Below are 19,990 nucleotides of genomic sequence, written 5' to 3'. Positions count from 1 at the left end.
TGACGGTTGAAGAATGCGATTGCGTGCCACAATTCCCCAGGAGAGTTGGGCCTTGCCAAACACCCCCAAACACATTACCTAACTTTGTTAGGTACTAACTATTGTTTGGACCATCTGCGTGGAATCGTAATAAAATGATAAGTATTACATTCGAAATTTTAAATATGAAATCTTTTTTATTAAAATTTCATTGAGAATGTTGAGTTAATCAAACTGCATTATAGGAACAAGTTTAGAAAAATTTAAAGAAAATCTATTATTATGAGTTTATGACTTAGGGGAGATATAACCGAAAAACGGAAACTTACGAAATTTATATTTGATCATCTAGTTGATATTTATGAAATATAGTATACAATATTTTATTTGTATATGTTGCGTATAGATATGTATATTATATATAATATTAATATAAAGTATACACAATTTATACATTGTATATATCTATTATTTTTTCTCTTTAAGAAGCTTATATTTAAAAGAAAATTGATACTATAGTGAGAAAATAATAAAATTAAAGAGTTGAATTCATATTCAAAATTTTACAAGTCAATATATACTGAAAAACAGATCGATTATTTAATATCAGACTATGTGTTGATTAATAATTCCAAACAACTATCTCATACTTTTTTTTTTGGAACTACAACTAACTTCATCACTAAATTGTTCGTAAGTAAAAAATTATTTTGATAATCTATTATTAAAAGAAATCAGCTTCAAATTTTGTTATTTATTTATAAAATTTGTCTCTCATTAATGCTTAAATTTAGTACGTATTATATAATCAAACAATTAAATTAAAGAACTCAGAAAATCCTATATATTTTAGTTTTAAAAAATTAATTGAATCATAAACTTTAGATTTATGTTAGGGATAAGCCTCTTATCTCATTTATAAAGCATGCCAAATATTTTTTACCATATGGGGTCTTAATTTGAGATAGATCACACATCTGGTTAGGCTTGGATCTCTATAACTTTAAAATGTGTTTCGTAGATAAATGCTGCTCGCTTATATATTGAATATTTCTCTATGTTTTATTTATGAAAAACTTTTTGTCTTGAACTGAAATGTCACTTACATTTATTAGGGTTGTTCAAAATTGAATTGAAATTAATAATTTAAATCGAAAAAAGGTATTGATTTCTTAGTATTGGGTTATTGGTTTAGGGGTTTTGATTATTTTTTTTTTGTTATCGAGTTCTCGGTTCTTAACAGTTTGAAGTTTTTTTTAACGGGTTAACCAATAACCCGATAGTAAATTAAATAGTTATATATATTACCATTTTGTATATAAAGTCCCTTACTTAGACTTCGGTTTCCTACTTTTGTTTTTGGTTATCTCAAACACTTGATTATTTTACAATGTAAATGTGTTGGCTTTTGAGTAAAATGTACCTGTGAAAGTATGTGCATGGTTTATTTGGTTCGTCACCTTGTTTCCAAGTGATTTTCAATATTTTTTTTGTATGTCAAATCTTAACGGTTAAATCAATAACTATCAAAATCGATAAGCACATATTTCAATGGATCAATAAAGGTTTAGCATCTCTACAAATCAATAACTAATAAGTCAAACAGATAAACTTTAAAATCGAATTGAATCGACCGATACACTAAGGGTATAAAATATTAACAAAAATTTCAAAATGGTATATAAAAATTTGTATCAACCAAAACGGCAAAATCGCTACCTTGACAGCGATTTTCAATATTTTTTTTTTAAAAAATAGGCAGCGATTTTCAATTTTCAATTTTCAATTTTAAAAGGAAACGATTTTTTTAAAGAAAACAGCGATTTTCTAAAAAAAAACTAGGCAACGATTTTTTTTAAAAAAAAATTAAAAATGAAAATCGCTGCCCAGGCAGCGATTTTCTAAATTTTTTTTTTAAAACAAAATTGAAAATTGCTGCCTAGGTATCGATTTAATTTTTTTTTTTAAAAAAAAATCATATTTTGCAAAATCGCTGCAGTAGCAACGATTTTGCTTTTTTCGATGTAGTAAATCGCTGTTATTCCAGCGATTTTATCATTTTGATTAATATAAAATTTTATGTGCCCTTTTAAAATTTTTATTAATATTTTATACCTTTAAACTCCGAACTCAAACTCAAAATCCTCCTTAGATATACCAAAGTACCAAACACACCCTCTCACGACAAATCACAGGTAATTCATTTGGAAGTATTTGGTTGATATTCCATATGATTTGTCTCGACTTTAAGCACATTTAATTATACTTCATTGCTATTATTACAACCGTCCAAATAATAAATATGCTATTTGGCAATTTGAAAGATAAATTATTATTATTATTGTTATTATTATTATTATTACAACTATTTGTGTCAACTAGTTAAGTATAGCCATATTTATTAATGATGGTAAAGTATAATAATGCAATTTCAAAGAGATATCCATTCAAGGCAAGTTACTCAAGTGCCAATTTCTTGAGGGTACATTCAAGAAATTCACATAGGAAGTGCCAACTTCTTGAGGGTACATTTATATCTTCGTATAATGATACGATAGTAATACACTAATACTGACATATTTAATATAATTTTACAAATAATACTATTTCGATAAATTATTGACCCTGAAACCAATCAGAAACATATTTGAAAAAGAAAAGTATTTAAAAATCTCAGTTGGGATTTGATTATTTATTTAGCATGGGATAAAACAAAGATGGTGGTCCATTGTAGTAAATGCAGTTAAAAATTGATTATTTGATGTCTGTTATTTAATTTTAAGTTTGAAGAATTGTTTGCCTTTTCAAAGCCAAATGGGACAGATTCTTACCCAAAAGATTTTTGTAAAAGAAACAAATCTTTTTTGAGATTTGCTTCTTTTTATACACAAAATCTTTTTTTAAAAAATATTTTATTTTTGTCTTTCTTTTTGACTTATGCAGAAACAAATACCTTATTAAATTTTCTTTTACGTGCTACAAAAAGAATATTCTTAATTATCGTGGTTTGTACTTACCTGTACTTCTTCTTCTTTTCCAAGAAAATAAAAGATAAAACTCAAGTTACATGTTGTTTCTATAAAAAACTTTATGTATAAATAATTTATACGTAACTTGTTTACAAACCAATCAACCCTATCAATTTAATTAAATTCATAGTCATAGTGTCATACTACTTTTTTTATTTTTTATTTAAAGAAATAGAACCAGAAAAATCTATTTTGGCAATAGAAACAATATAGTATAATTCAGTATGGTAAAGATAGTTACTACTTCCTCACTTCTAAAGATGGTATTTTTATCTTTTCATTCCATTTTAAAATACTTTGCACTTTTTTTTCCTTAGGAAGGCTAACAAATAGCTACTTTCATGTCAATTTTATTTTTTAATAGACACCGTACAATCTACTTGTATTAGAATAATTTTGATAGAAAAGAGATATATATATATATATATAATCCACAACGAGGAAAAAATCAGATTGAAAGCAAAAGGTGGATTTTGTGATGGATAAAGGTAAACACAAATCTACTAAACAAGGAAAGGTAACCCTACCTTACGTCAAATGGAAGTTAACCAAAAGCAAAGCCAAAATATGTGGAAAAAATTTAAGATATTTCTTAAAAGGGTATTTGCTAAATTATTTACATAACGAAGACGTAATAATTAAGGGGTCTATTCTTAGAAAGAAAAAAAATTTTTGTTTAGTGTTTGTTTCTAGAAAAAATCAAATTCTACTACATTTTTTTTTGAAGAATTACAAGTCAAATATCATAAAGAATAAAAATCATTACTGACAAAATATACAGTATACGCCAATAATGTGATAACTATTTTACACAGTATTTGTAATATGATTTTTATTATAATATATTGCAATTTTATTTTACCCTATTAGAATATCAGATAACTTATTCCATTTTCATAATTATAAATCTCACTTTTATGTAAATTAAAACCTATAAATTTTATTTAGGTGGCTGGCTTGATATATAAGCAACTCATTACATCAATGAGACAATGACGTGTATGAGTGTGTTCGGTATAGGAATTTTTTAATTTTTTTTTCTAAATTATGTATAATTTTTTTGAGATAGTAATATTTCTTTTTATTTACTTACTACTAGAAAATAAGTAAAACAACTCACATAATTCCAAGATTTTTCTCCTTCATAATAAGGAGGAGTTTGTTTGGACATTTAATATGATACAAATTATTTAGAAGTTGAAATTTTATTTGAATTTAAAATTTGAATTTTTTAAGCTGCATTTTTTTCTCATTAACATGAAAAAACAAGTTTGGTCATTATAAAAAATTTCTCAAATTTTATACATTGTTAGCAAAAGATTAAATCATAGTTCAAAGCAAGGCGATAGTATATCATAAGACACTACATCGATAAATCACATATTTGTGTGTTTATTTTATACAAAAATGTTTGGATTATAAACTTTCGAATTTATATATATTTATAAAGATTCACTAGTTAATAATAATAGTAAATTATTATTATTTGATATATTTTTTATTTAGTACGGATAATTTTTTCATGTCGAGCATGAGCTTTTTTTTTCTTTTTTTGCAAAACTTAAAATGTTAAATTGTTTTTTCTTTTACAAAGTATAAACTTATATCAAGTTTTATATTTTTTAAAAAATAATTAAATTTTGATTTAAAATCTCAAAATATATATATTTTTTTGAAAATTTAAATATATAGTCATAATTATTATACTCTTATTTTTTTTTAAAAACTACCTACTCACTCCCCCCTTCTCTCATTCCCCAAACTTTAAATCTTTTAATTGTGAGTTTTTACTTTTTAGAGTAGAATTCAAAAAAGGACAGCCAAGTGGGGACTCAATAATAATAATAATAATAATAATATATAAAATTAAAGAGAATAAAAAAACATGAAATAAATAAAGTCAAGTTGTATTATAGTCTAAAGAAATGGTCGAAACTGTGTCGTTTTGCTCCACGGCAATTTCCTCGTGCTTTGATACTCTCTCTCACCTGCTATTCCCCTCACGGAAATCCTTGTTCTATTTTAATTTTCTTTTTATAATTAATTATTTTTTTCTTTTATTTCAAAAAATATTTTATTTTATTTTTTCCAACCATATTCTTAAAATCTAACGAGTCAAAATACATTTATATATTCTACATTCAAATTAATTAAAAATAAGAAAATAAATTATGATGAGAACAATTATTGTGTTTACTCATAACTTCCATATTCAAATTTTATAAACAAAGAAAAAGAGAGAAAATTAATAGTTAACAAGTTCAATAATTAGATCCATCATGCTACAAAAACTATTTATGCTCCTAACTATAGCAAAAAGTTATCAATATTCTTTTTCCCTTATTTATTTTCAAATTTGGTAGCTTTTTATATTAATCTTTTATTGTATTTTCTATAAAAAAAATATTTCTTCTCTTTACTATTATTTAGATTGACTTTACTATTGTATTTTTATATTTTTTGCTTGAGTAAAAAATTTATCTATCGAAAATAACCTTTCTATCTGAAGAATGAGACTGTTTATATATTATCATTTCCAAATTTTATTTGTAGAATTGTACTCGATATGTTAGTTGTTATTTAAATTAGTTTTCAGGGTTGGTGTCACCTAATTTCCTTTACCAACCTTCCAATTCTCCATATACTTTTAATATATTCCATATTTTTTTACACTTCTTGAAAGGCCAAAAGAGTAAAAATCACTATTTTTTAATTCCCTTTTTTACTTATCAATTGCCAATTTATCCTAAACAAATATATATTCCAGCTGTATGTAGGACCCACTATAGCCAAAACTTTTTAATTCTACTAGTCTATAAATAACACCTCTTAACAGTAGGCTCCTTTTTTTCTCTTCTCCATTTCTTCACACTCTTTCTCTCTCTTTATCTGGCGATCTCGCCGGAGCTCCGGCCATCATCATCGTCGGAAAATCTTCCATTCTTCTCATTTCTCTCTCTAGCTAAGGTCTTCTCTCTTATACATATTTCTCTGCATATTTATCTTCTTCCTCTAAAAGCTTGTATTTTCTGTGTGTGTATTGTTGATTTTGTGCAAAATCAGCTCTAGATCTAATTTGCTCCTCAGGAAGCTCTTTTACTATGTGTTTAATTTATTTACATTATGTTATCTTCTTCATTATATTTGGATCTTAAGTTTGTAATATGCAGCTTGTTCTCTGAATTGGGATATGTAGATTTGATCTTTTGTATGAGCTTCCTTTGTAGAATTTAATGTTTTTGTTCTTTCTAAAATTAACATCATTCTACAGGAAAAGAAATCTGAACAGCTTGATTTATGGTAATAGTGGCAGTTCAATGTGTGTACTTTTTTTCTTTCTGGATAAGGTTATTTTGATTATGGTAATGGAATTACTAATGACCTGCATTATTACTTATTGGATACTGTAGTCTTTTTGGATAAGATTGAAAAGTGAAATCCTTATTGTTCTTACTTTGTTTCTCCCTTTGTATAATGGTTGAGAACTTGGATGATGGCTATTGTTTATCGACTCGCTTTTTGCTTTCAGTTGAGCCATAATGTTACAGAGATTCGTGTTCTGTACAATTTTCGTCCCGGATTTTGATACTAAGTGATTTTCTGGACTTCCTGACCATCTATTTATGTGTGTGTACATATGTGCACCTAAATATTCCAACTTTATGTACATAAAAGCACCTTTTCCTTTTTATGCGAGATAATGTTTGTGGGTTGAGAATTATCAAGTAATATAGATCGATATCAAGTTTGTATTTTTATATCGGTGTGCAACTTGTATTGTAGTATAAAGGGGCTAATGCTTGTGATTTCTAGTTATATGTGATTTTCTGAAGTTCTGTATATGTCTTTTGACATACTTGAGCGAATGTGCACACACATGTATGTATGTTTGCGTTTATGTATCTATTTGTGTGCCCTTAGATTACTTCTGAGTATTGAAAAAGTGGGTCCGGATGAAGTGGAATGGATTCATATAGCCGATCTAACTAATTTGCTATTGGGCATAGTTAAGTGATTGATACAAATGCATGCTCACAAACACTAGTATTGTGTGTGTAAAGTTCCTTCTTTTAGTGCGACCCAGAGTGCTAGTGGGTTGACTGGTAGCTAATCCATCCCTTTCAATTTGTTTGTCTTACTTACCTTTTTAATCTGTTTTTTTTTTTAAAAAAATCCCTCTTTCCATTTTCCGCAACTCCTTAGTTCTAACTTCCCACACAACATGTTTAAGACCACAAGATTAAAAGTCATTTTTGTACAATCTATATATCTTTAATTTAAGATTACAAGATTCGAAAGTCTTCTTTACTTTCTTAAACTCAAGGCCTAGTCAATACTAGACAAAACAAATTGAACCGAAGGGTGCATTATTTTCCTAAGAAGAAATAACAATTTTGTGTTTCTATATGGAGCTGCAACCTGTATTTTGTTCTTAAAGGTGTTATTGTTTATGATACAGAGTACTTACGAGGATTGAAGGTTTAAGGTGACCATGGAAGAAACTGGACTGAGAAATGTGGGCTCCAACTGCTCCATTTCTGAAATAGATGATTATGATCTCTCTAAGCTTCTAAACAAGCCAAGGATAAACATAGAGAGGAAGAGATCTTTTGATGAGAGGTCACTCAGTGAGTTGTCCGTTGGCCTATCTAGAGGTTTAGATCATTATGAAAGTGCCTCACCTGGCCAATCAGTCTTGGACACCCCAGTTTCATCAGCCCGGAACTCTTTTGAGCCCCATCCGATGGTTGCTGAAGCATGGGATGCTCTACGTCGCACTATGGTTCATTTTCGTGGTCAACCAGTCGGTACAATAGCGGCAATTGACCATGCCTCTGAAGAAGTCCTCAACTATGATCAGGTCAGTAATATGAAATCCAAGTATTCCAGAATCTTGGTCCTCTTTATGATTTTGATTTAGTAATTTGCATAATATTGGTATCATATACTATGATCAGGAATGACTTTTTTGAACAAAAATGTGCGTTGATTATTGATGCCATACATATTAATGTTGGGATATTGTCATATTGATGCCGAAACTGGGTTTAGTTTGGAGTGAGGTACAGTGATGTGATAAGGAGTATAATAATATCTGTTTTGTCAGAGTATTTATCTAGTGAAGATTTCGTTTGGTGTGTAGGTTTTTGTTCGAGATTTTGTGCCTAGTGCTTTGGCCTTCCTGATGAATGGAGAGCCAGATATAGTCAAGAACTTCTTGTTGAAGACACTTCAGCTTCAGGGATGGGAAAAAAGAGTAGATAGGTTCAAGCTGGGAGAAGGGGTTATGCCTGCTAGTTTCAAGGTTCTTCATGATCCTGTTCGTAAGACAGACACCATAGTAGCAGATTTTGGTGAGAGTGCAATTGGAAGAGTTGCTCCTGTTGATTCTGGGTTTTGGTGGATAATTCTTCTCCGTGCTTACACAAAATCTACTGGAGACCTCAGTCTCTCTGAAACAACAGAGTGCCAAAAGGGAATGAGACTTATATTGAGCTTGTGTTTGTCTGAAGGATTCGACACATTTCCAACTCTGCTATGTGCTGATGGATGCTCAATGATTGATAGGAGGATGGTAATACATTTTGTCATCATACCTTCTCAATATATTTGGATCTCTTCTTATCATTTTGATATAAAGCCTGTTTAGCTTAGATGATTGGAGCAATTTATAAGCAACAAGAGCTGAAGCTGGTTTTATAAATAAGGAGTTAGGTTCTTACAATTTTTGTGATTAGGATTCATTTAGATGTGTATTCTTATGTTCTTCTATGCATTCTCATCTTATGTTTCATGGTTATACAAAACTTTTTAGTCGGAAAATGAACTTTTGCAATAGATTGTCTACTAGTGACCTTTAGCTTTGTTTTCTTTGTCCCTGCGACAATGTGACATGAGCTCTAATGCATAGTAAATGGATTTTAGACTCTAGTAGAATTCAGTGAATGTTCTTAGTGTAGATCTCTATTCTAAGTTGAAACTAGCACTTTGTACATCCCTCAGATCATGCTAAATTTTGTGGGAGATTTGTCAACAAAACGTATAACACAGTAAAGTTTTGAATCCTTGGCTCCCTAAAAGTTCGTTTGCATCATTAGCCTCTTCAAATGATGTTCTGTGAGAGTTCATGTAGCCAACCAACTGAGCTATTAATATTCCCCGACAATTGTTGTTCAATTGTTCAGGATATTGATATTTTGGTCCATAACTTATGTTCAAGCGTTGGACATACACTCTTGATGTTTGAATTTAGAGCTTTTAACTAATCTACTAGTTTCTCAGACAAGTAACTTTTGTGAAAATTACAACCCATTCGTCTTTAGCAGTTACTGCTTTTATATTGACTTTGGAATAGTCAATCAGAACGGAATTAATGATAAAGCTAAAAGAAAATAGAGAATCAGAAAGGGAGGAATGAGATGATTTATTCTGTTTTAGTCCTAAAAGGATGTCAGGCAGCTCATATTCTTCTTTGTTGAAGGGAAACAAACTCCTTGTCTTCCTCTCCTTTTTCTTCAACTTTTTTGACTTTTTTTACATTTTCCTACTTCTTTGTATGGGCATAATGTGCAGACCATATGATTTGAGCCTATTAATGGATTTCTTGGAATTGTTAGATAGAACAGTCTAGTAGTCTGTTTTTCTTTCTGAAGCTTTATGTTGTTTACGTAACCTTTTAGTACCTTGTTGGAACCCTTTTAAAAAACTTTTGCCTTATCAGAAAAATAAACATAACGCAGCTTATCTAGTGAAATTTTAGTGTTTTTTTTTTTGTAAGAATGAGAAACCATAACATGGCCTAATTGAACCGTTTCTGGTTACACCTCGTGCGTTGAATTGCTAAGTTTCATCATTTCTGAAGCTTCTATTCCAGCTTAGTTATCCGTGACATACAAATTTCTTTAAAAAATTTAAGTTTTCAAGTCAATGAATGTCTAGAGGTGAACCTTTTATTTACAATACTCTATTGTTTTGTCTGATATCTGACAATGATCGGAAAACTCTAATAGTAAATGGATCTAATCTAAGAGACTGAAATTCTCGCCTTTGTGAGTTTCCTTATCCATTCTTAGAGGACTAGATTTTTATGCTTAAAAGAACAGTAACACAACTTTTTCCTGCCTCCAAAATTTAGGTTCCATGATTGGTGTTTTATCCTTGAAAAGACATTAATTGGATACTAATTTTTATTGTGGTTGATTTTCAGGGTGTTTATGGATATCCTATTGAGATCCAAGCTCTCTTCTTCATGGCACTGAGATCTGCATTGGCCATGTTGAAGCACGATACAGAAGGGAAAGAATTCATTGAGAGAATAGTGAAGCGCCTGCATGCCTTGAGTTATCATATGCGAAGTTATTTTTGGCTCGACTTTCAACAGTTAAATGACATATATCGCTATAAAACTGAAGAGTATTCTCACACAGCAGTAAATAAGTTTAATGTTATTCCTGATTCAATCCCAGAGTGGGTATTTGATTTTGTGCCTACACGTGGAGGTTACTTTATTGGAAACGTTAGTCCTGCAAGGATGGACTTCAGGTGGTTTGCTTTGGGTAACTGTATTGCCATCTTGTCTTCCCTTGCCACTCCAGAACAAGCTTCTGCTATTATGGATCTCATAGAATCCCGCTGGGAGGAGCTAGTAGCAGATATGCCTTTGAAGATATGCTATCCAGCAATTGAAAATCACGAATGGCGGATAGTAACTGGTTGTGATCCCAAGAATATTAGATGGAGTTACCATAACGGAGGATCTTGGCCAGGTTCGACCATCATCCTTCTGCACTGCATTTTATTTCACTTTGATCATTGTTGGAAGTTATTTATTCAACCCCATACTATGTTATAAGGATTCTTTGCTTTGGAAATTTTTTGTTAGTTTTAGTTCTATTAGTGAAAGAAATGGAATGCATAGTCTAACTTTGAAGTCAATTGATCTTACACTTGCTAATGCTACACACATGATTCACCTCTTAAACACAGTGCTTTTGTGGTTGCTAACGGCTGCCTGCATTAAGACTGGACGGCCACAAATTGCAAGACGAGCAATTGATCTTGCTGAGAGCCGCTTACTCAAGGACAGCTGGCCTGAATATTATGATGGAAAGCTCGGCAGATACATTGGTAAACAAGCAAGGAAGCACCAGACATGGTCAATTGCTGGATATCTTGTAGCAAAGATGTTGCTGGAGGATCCTTCACACTTGGGAATGATCTCTTTGGAGGAGGACAAGCAAATGAAGCCTGTAATCAAGCGATCATCTTCATGGACGTTCTGAGGTGTTGAGTCGAAGCAACAGACAAACAGTAGAAACGGATAGAGAAACACAGAAGGTAAGAGATGTGTTTTTTTTTGTTAACATTACAAGAAACACAATTCTTTGGCTATTTCTGTCCTTGTAGGTTTGCTCAAAAGTTCCCTTTGTGTAAATTAGCATCATCCAGCCAGATCAATGTCTTGTTTTTCTTAAAATAAGAGACTTTTGTTTTGATAGTTTCCACTGTGTTGGACCAATTTTAGATAATGATCATCTAATTGTTTTGACAAAGACAGTGAATATGATGTTTCCTAACTATATATATATATATATATTAATTGTTGCCTAAATTGAACCAAACTTATTGATACAATTTTATCCCTTGTTGTAGCTAAAAACAAAGCTATACTCGAATGGAACACTTCTGTAAAAAAAATAAAGAGTTCCTCATTTTGCTGCCCTGTAAAAAAACTTCTGACTAGTCCATTTTGATCCGTTAATTTTGACTCTCATCCATCTTGATCCATCCAATTTTGCTCTGATATATTCATTTTGACTCGTGATGTACCAAACTCACTTAATTATTAAGATGGTCTATTTTAATCCGTTCATTTTAATTCGTCCATTTTGTTCTATTTTAAAAGTTCAGTTGATAGAACCCATAAGAATTTTTGTCAAAATATAATAATGTATTAATGTAATTACATAAATAAAATTTGATAGATAAATTGTACGTACGTCTTATCCTTACCTCGTGGAGATAAAAGAACCTTATCTTTGAATATACTTTTTTTTTTTGATAAATATATGTTATACAAAAGTCATGCAAATATTATTAGGTAATTAAATAATTACTCCATTGGAAACGAAAATTTTGATAAGAGTTGGTGGCTTAGGGCCTCAGGCTTTGATCCATTGGTTGATCTTATTCTAATTTCACGCATTTTTAGTTCAAATAATCTTTCTATTTGAATTTGATTCAATGCGCTCATTTAATACCTTACTTGACACCACATCGAAGTCAATCTTATGAGGATTTCAAAATGTAACATGTTTGAGACAAATGGGTCCAAAAATAAAAGCTCTATGATAATGACCCCAAAATTCAATATAATAGAGTAACATATTTTGTGACCATTGTTAAATTGGATCCCACATAATCTTAGCTTGTCATTATACATACAAGAAAATAGAAGTTGCCTAAACGACCTCACATACCATCCAAGAGAATATTTCTCTGAAAATTAAGACAAACAATTTTATTTTTTTCCCAATAAATTAGAAAACTACAACATCCAAAAAACAAAAGAAAAAAAAGGAACATTTGCCTCATATATGGAGAAGGATCAACTATAAATACAGATGCTATTATTTAGTTTATCTAACGCCTTATTTGACTGCGACGGTTTATCTTTATAAACATTTATTCATATTCGATATTTACGTTATGTCATATCAATTTGTCACACAGTTAAATGATGGAATAGGGTTATAATGATTTGTTAACGAACAGATTCAACGCCTTTTAATTATCATTTTTTTTTCCACTTTCCAGAACTTAAATTTGATAATGACATGATATTTTTCTGCTAATTTATTTTTCTATTATTATTATTTCTAATTTCTAATATTTCATCTTGTTAATCAAATTATTTTTTATTTTTTTATATTAATCAAAAGGGATAAATAATACAATTTCCTTCGATGATGACCGGTGAGAAGAAAATAAGAAAAAAGGAGAAAAATATATTTTGGGGCTTCCATCGCTCGGTCATTAAAGTGCAAATATTCCACGTGTTTCTTTTGACGTTTTTTAAAAAGACAAAATTATGTAGTATTAGTTTATCTCCAATTTAAATAAAATGAAACAAAAGTAACAGTGATATAATTCATTCTTTACTACCAAAGGATTTGGGGAAGGAATATATTTTTTTTTCCGCTTAGTTTTCGGAATCTATATTGAAGCTTCGATTAAATTTAAATTATGCACTGAGGGTCCATTTAGAATGGCGTTCCCAACAAGATTTTTTCTATACTCAAGGCTCGAATCCGAAATTTCTGATTAAAGGTAAGACACTCCCACCATTACATCACAACACATGTTGATGGGAAGGGATAAAATTTTCTTTTTTAGAACCTCAGGATAACCCGCTATAACCTCTTCCTCAGCCTTTGCCCTTTAGGTGAGTACTTTGTGCGTACTGGTTAAACCTCTCACCATGTAATAGCCTGCAAAGCACACAGAGAATGTAACCACACTAGACATGTCATATGTAACAAGCTTGACTCAGAAAGCCATCCTTATGAATAACCACTATCCAAATCAACTGACGGAAATAATACAATTTTCGATATCAAATTTAAAGTATGATTTTTTTTAACATAGAGTTCTTTTCTTTCAAATAAAAGATAATATAAGAGCCTGTTTGGCTCAGCTTAAAAGCTGGTCAAACTGACATTAAAAGCTGATTTTTGACTTATTTAGCTGTTTGGTAATACTCAAAATAGCTTATTTTAAGTTAAAAAAAACTTATTTTAAGCCAAAAGTTAAAAGCTGGGGTAGAGGTGCTTTTTTTTTTTAGCTTATAAGCTGTTTTAAGTTGACCACATTTTTATCTTTTTGCCCTTAATATTTTTATACAATCTCTAAATTACAACATAACCCTAACATCTCTTTCTTCCATTTTTCCCTTTTCACGTTTGACATAACAACTTCAGCACTTTTATCCAAACACATAACTGCTTATTTTAAAAATAAGTTTCAGCACTTTTAAAAGTATTTTTTTAAAGCTGCTTTTATTAAGCCCATCCAAACGGGCCCTAAGTCTAAATTAATGAAACTTCAATTCTATAAATTAGCACTCTTTTTGAGTAAGGAGGAGAAAAGGGCTTATTGGGCTTTCAAATAAATGAATTTACCATTATAGTTGTCAGCAGCTACAATAAAAACAAAAAGTGAGAAAACTAAAGGCCTAAAATTGATCTCTTCAACATTCACATATTCGTTTCTTCTTCAATTAGTCCGAAAAAAAGCCAAAGCAACTTGTCTACTCTCTTTGAATTCGCCTTTAATGGCAGCAGTAACCAGAAATTAGCAGTATTCTCCGAAAAGGGTCTCTCAGAAATAGAGAAAAAAAGAAACAATAAGATTATTTTTTTTTTGGAGAAGAGTCCCTGGTTATTTGATGTCGCTGAGAATTAAAGCAGTTGTTGATAAATTCGTACAAGAATTGAAAGAGGCATTAGATGCTGATATACAAGATAGGATAATGAAAGAAAGGGAGATGCAGAGTTACATTGAGGAGCGTGAACGTGAGGTTGCTGAGCGTGAAGCTGCTTGGAAAGCTGAACTTTCTCGTCGTGAGGTACCCACCTGGGAAAAAATCCATTTTTTTTCATCGAAGATTTTAGTTATTTTGAACTTATTTGCTGATTCTTAAATTGGGGTTGACTGATTTTTTTTTTGAAATATGGTGAAGCTCGTAAATGGGGTGTTTTGTGAGTTTTTACCTCATTTTTTGGGAGAGAAATGGAATAGATTGGTTAGAAAAGAAATCCCTTCTTTCTTTCGATAGTTTTAGTTTTCTTTTGGGTGTGATTTCTGGCTTTCCGTGTTTCAAATCACAGGATCAATCAATTTTATGCTTTATTTGGATTCATTTCATTCACTATGTAAAATGGATTGACTGAATTACTCGAACATATACTGTATACTGCTGATGGGGAGTGGGGTGTTTCTTTTTGTTGATAACCGTGGTGTCTAACCAGCTTGCGTGTACCTCGACTAATTTCTTGGAATACCTCCCCACCTTCCAGAAGCAACATACCAAATAACTGTGTCCATCAACGCTAAGATAAATCGAAAGAAATCACCTAGTGTTTTTTTTCTGTTGGAAACAAGTGCTGTGTTTTTGTGAATACATCTTCTTTTATGAAAAGTGGAATAGATTTATGAGCTTATCATAAATTTCAAAGTATACCCGAAAAGAAAAGAACTTTTTTCATCTTGTTTCTTATAACTAAATGCTGAAGGGACATAGTTAGGATGAGTAGGGTTTTCCCTTCCCTACTTAGATCAATATGTACTAATAGGGCAACAAAGAAGACGTAAAATCAAGATGTTATTTTAGAAGACCTATAATCTTTCTGAATTAATGCAGACTTAGTAAGAGCATAACATAACGAAACAAAGGACTAACCTTGGTTATTCCAGCTAGTTCGTACTAATGCTTAGTTGTTGTAGTACTTACATTGGGTCCAATGTTTGTCAAAAGTCTTTGTAGTTTGTCTAGAGACGTGTATGTCAGTATATTATAATTATGAGATGAGTGAACCTCTAGTTTTTGAGAAATCCGAATTTTCCGAAAAGCACAGATTACTAGCCAGCACCAAATAGAGTTGAATGATCACATAGGGTTCTTAATCTAGTCCAGCTAGTTGAGGACTGAGGCCTTATTGATTTATTGATTGAATGGAGATATTGATTATCTTACAATTCCTTTCATGTCACACTTGAGAAATTTTAAGATTTTTTTCTTTCTTTTGATAACTAATATTGGAGGGACATAGTGGAGGACATGTAGCATTATTGTTTTCCTTTAATTTATTAGTGGTAGTGAAATGAAATGACAGGTTTTCTTCATTGTGTTTAAAAGATACTTGTTGACCTCTTAGTGTCTATGTAGTGCCACTCTCACAGTACCTTGGAATTTTATGTGGTTTGAAAGGTTAACTGAGCTATTATCTCAGGGCTAGCCAGCCAGTTTTACTTTCACTTGAAACAATAGATGCATCCTTGTTACAGGCATTGGATAAGTGTAATGGTATAGATTGGACTTGATGATGTACAAACTTAATGATGTCATTGGAATATCAAATATCATAAAAAGTGGACTACAGCCCTTGCTTAATTTTACCTCTGGTCAATTTGGTATCATAGATCATCTAGTTGACTAAGGTTCTGTAACCTAATTTATGAACCAGGGTCTCAACAAGAGGTTTCTCAGACGAATTAACAGAACCTGTGTAGTCTAAGGTTGATCTTATTGGTTAAATACCAGCCAGTAGGAATTTTGCAATAATTAGTCTGTGTATTATGAGGTTTTAGAGTTTGTGTTCTCCCTTTTGCATTCAAATGTTTCTCTATTAAGGCCAGCTGAATAGTATGTCAATTGTGATAGACAACACATTGAGCCACTGCAGTTGAATCAGAAATTATTCCTCAGTGATATTGTTGTATGGATATTAAGTAAATCTGCAGAAGTTTCATTAAGTTACTTCCATAAGAAACTTAAGAAGATTGAAATGTTTCAGGTCGACTCCCATAGTCGTATTCGTATATCCTCAGAATGAATGCATATCCTGCACTTTCAAATAGTGCACTTTGGATCTATTAAAAACTCAAACACTAGGACTTTTAGTGTGATGTGATTCTAGAACATGTCCTTCTCTCACTTTTATGTTTATGCAATAGTGTATAGTGCCTTTGAGTCAATATCATAATTTACAAGATTATTTAACAGAGCAATCAGACAAAAACTTTCTTGATCCTGTCCTAAATTCTAGCTTGCCCAAGTCATCCCTGTATATGTTATTATTCAAGAGATCAAAAAGGGTTGGCTGTTTTCTGGATTCAAAGTTTTCCACCCATATCTACTCGAGGCAGTTTAAGGATCACATGTGTCCCTTCACATTTACATGAAAAGTCTTACTTTTAAGTTTTAACCATATTAAAGGCCTTCCGAGCATATATGTCATATGGAAACTTGATATAATGCATGAACCGTAATATGTGATCATGGAGCTTCCTTCAACATGCTTGAAAGAAGACTCAACCTTTGGACCCAGATATATTAGAACCTAAATTATCTTGTAAGAATTCAATAGGCTTGTTGCTGCCTTACAACCATTGGGTGCAAATTGAATTGGCTATTCAGGTGTTTCCATTTTAAAAGATTACATGCTTCCTCTTGAAAACCATACCTTCCAGTGGCATATCTTCTTGACTTGAAGATGGTTAATATAAATTCTAATTGCATGTTACATATCAAAAAAATTCTTATCCTGTTGCATAATTGTTCACTAGTCGTTCCTCTGCGCGTGTGTGTGCGCGCACACACACACACACATATTCAAAACTAACCTGCCAGTCAAGGCCTCTTTCTTCATCAAGTTTTGTAATGTGCACCACTTTGCCAGCAACCATTTCTTGAGCTTAGAAAACCATTTGTAATCCCAGTCTGGTCGGATGTGACTATTGAAATGTTATGTGTTGTAATTTTTCCAGGTCTTGACTTGCAAATCTAGGAATAGTACAGATCAATTTTGGATTAGTGAGAGCTGAGAGTTGTGTAAATGCTGATTTTTTCACAATTAAGATAGCTGTATTCACATTTTATGAAAAAATTTCACATTAACTGGATTAATCATTTTGCATTTTGTTCAATACTTCTGTGTTCAGCTGTTCCAATTTGTTCAATATTACCTATGCATCTCAATTATGGATTAAAGAAGTTCCATGTTTCTCTAGAAAGGAACAATGGACGAGTACCTGCTCCATACCTTCTAATATTCTTGACACTTCCAACTGGCTCTTATTCTTCCTCTTGATTTAATATGAGTCTTTGACAGCTTTATTCTGAGAATTTACACGTTCCTAATCTTGATAGAAGTCCTTGAAATTAAATTCCTTGTCAATGCCTGATATGAAAATTGAGAATGGTGAAATGTCTAGTGAATTTTAACATTTTCAGACCTAAGTTTTTTGGCACACACAAACATTTCTTTTGTTAACTTTGCTATCTTAAATTTTTCATGGTTTCAACACATTAAACTTACATGTAGCCGTGAGAAAGGTGGAACAGGGTCAATTCATTTGAGTTTAAAGTTCAATACAAGCTATATTAGTCTAAGAAGGAAATATATGATCATTTTACAGCTTTTTAGCTTTATAATAGTTGCAAATTTTGAGTTCAGTATCTAGTGTATGTGCCTCTATGATAGCTGATGTTCCCTTGAGTACATTGGTAACATGTCACAGTTTTGATCCCAGGCAGAAATTGCTCGACAAGAAGCCAGGTTAAAGATGGAGAGGGAAAACCTTGAGAAAGAGAAAAGTGTACTAATGGGGACTGCATCAAATCAAGACAATCAAGATGGAGCTCTTGAAATAACAGTTAGTGGGGAGAAGTATCGTTGTCTGAGATTCGCAAAAGCAAAGAAGTGAAGGCACTAAAAGTAGGAGCAAATATCAGTATGTTTGTTTATACACAGCTAGTTTTGCTGGATGCTCATATAAATTTTTAATCAATATTGAATTTATGCAGCCTCTCTTACTTAGGAAAGAAAAAGAAAATTAGATCTGTGCCTCTTTGAAGTTATACTGAAAAATCTTGCTGCAATTTTTCTGTTGTGCCTCTTTTAGGCTTGAGCATTGAAAACCATTTTTACCTTAGAACCCTGAAAAACCCGAGTTTATCGGAGCCTTCTCTTCCTTTGGATGTTGTCCAGACAATTCTACTGTTCACATCCTACATCCAAATATTGTTTAGGTTATGAGTTCGAAGTCGATCCCTCATAGAGCAAGGTGGTTCTCCAACATGTCATTTGCACATAAAGGTATTGTTTACTAATATTTATGAAACAAACTTGTCCATTTCTAGCTGTTTACTGTTTGAGGCAACATTGTAACAAAGTCCTTACATATTAAGCTATTAACTATAGTAGCTGAGAGGTCCTTTCCAGGTGAAAAGAGAAAAGAAGGCTACTTTTCTTCTCTTTTTGTAGTAAAGTTTGAAAATAGAAAAAGAAGAAAGCTTAATAAGGAGACAACACCATTATATAGGAAAGACTATCTTTGGTTTAGTTAGAATTAGAAATTCTCTTTACAGAAAGGTAATTACAGGTCCACCCATTGAAAAATACAATTTATTAGTTCTCACATGCTGCCTTTTTTCTTGGTAGGCCCACCTTTTTGTGTAAACGCGAGAGGCAGATTCAAGATTTTAAGCTGTTATCTAATATTATTGCGTGGCCATGAATGTGTAATTTAGTGTAATTATATACTATATATTTTTGACTTATGGGCTACAAAAGGAAGTGTCTTTACCATGAGAAGGATAGTGATGCCTTCATTGTTGCTCATCTTAAATTCCATTTAAGATATGATTATAGGGGATGAATTATTGTGTGGCAAAACAAATAATAGTTTGATGACTTTGCTTTGGTACGAAAAATATTTTTCATTTTCTTTTTCATGTTTGGTTGAGAGTAACTTTGTGAAAAAAAATTTTGAAAAAATTATTGAACCAAATGTCACGGACGTAGTATTTCACTCCATATGATTTGTAAATTATCGAATCAGTGAGATGAATTAAGAATTAATCACATGTTCTTTGAAATATCTTTTAATTAAGTTCTTGTGAAATCACTGCCAAAATCCTACTTCAAAAGTTAGCAAGAAATAGAAAGTAAACTAATACAAGCTTATTATATTTTAATTAAATAAATATCAGATAATAATAACCATATCTAAGAAGCATTGGGATGAGTTGGAGTGGATCATGGCCAGCTGCTGTATTTGATCAGTGGTTTTAAATTCTGAAATGTAACAATAAAATTACTCTAGTACTTAATGAAAAAAAGCAAAACTAATCCTCCTCCTGTTTAAGTAATTTGTTCGTCGTTTTGACTTGACATAAAATTTAATAATATATATATATA

The 19,990-nt window shown here is 31.3% G+C and overlaps 2 protein-coding genes across 2 annotated transcripts; both read left to right on the top strand.

Moving 5' to 3' along the window:
• Positions 1 to 5,829: 5,829 nt before the first annotated feature.
• On the top strand, positions 5,830 to 11,619 carry LOC107023569 (probable alkaline/neutral invertase D). The gene is made up of 5 exons (XM_015224295.2): positions 5,830 to 5,975; positions 7,468 to 7,869; positions 8,152 to 8,583; positions 10,216 to 10,774; positions 10,995 to 11,619. Exons 2-5 carry the CDS (start codon positions 7,501 to 7,503, stop codon positions 11,288 to 11,290), a joined length of 1,656 nt encoding a protein of 551 aa, XP_015079781.1. The 5' UTR covers positions 5,830 to 5,975; positions 7,468 to 7,500; the 3' UTR covers positions 11,291 to 11,619.
• A 2,562-nt stretch (positions 11,620 to 14,181) lies between these two features.
• Positions 14,182 to 18,735, top strand: LOC107021591. Its single transcript, XM_015222285.1, has 2 exons — positions 14,182 to 14,634; positions 18,321 to 18,735. Exons 1-2 carry the CDS (start codon positions 14,455 to 14,457, stop codon positions 18,492 to 18,494), a joined length of 354 nt encoding a protein of 117 aa, XP_015077771.1. The 5' UTR covers positions 14,182 to 14,454; the 3' UTR covers positions 18,495 to 18,735.
• Positions 18,736 to 19,990: the final 1,255 nt, after the last annotated feature.

The sequence above is a fragment of the Solanum pennellii genome, chromosome 6, assembly GCF_001406875.1.
Source record: "Solanum pennellii chromosome 6, SPENNV200".
NCBI lineage: Eukaryota > Viridiplantae > Streptophyta > Magnoliopsida > Solanales > Solanaceae > Solanum > Solanum pennellii.
Note: the sequence above shows the minus strand (reverse complement) of the source record. Positions and strands in the feature narration are given on the sequence as shown.

Coding starts and splice junctions, on each gene's coding strand:
- LOC107023569 (XM_015224295.2), top strand. CDS start 7,501: ATGGAAGAAACTGGACTGAGAAATGTGGGCTCCAACTGCTCCATTTCT. Junction 8,584..10,215: donor CAATGATTGATAGGAGGATG/GTAATACATTTT, acceptor GTTGATTTTCAG/GGTGTTTATGGATATCCTAT. Junction 10,775..10,994: donor TAACGGAGGATCTTGGCCAG/GTTCGACCATCA, acceptor TCTTAAACACAG/TGCTTTTGTGGTTGCTAACG.
- LOC107021591 (XM_015222285.1), top strand. CDS start 14,455: ATGTCGCTGAGAATTAAAGCAGTTGTTGATAAATTCGTACAAGAATTG. Junction 14,635..18,320: donor CTGAACTTTCTCGTCGTGAG/GTACCCACCTGG, acceptor TTTTGATCCCAG/GCAGAAATTGCTCGACAAGA.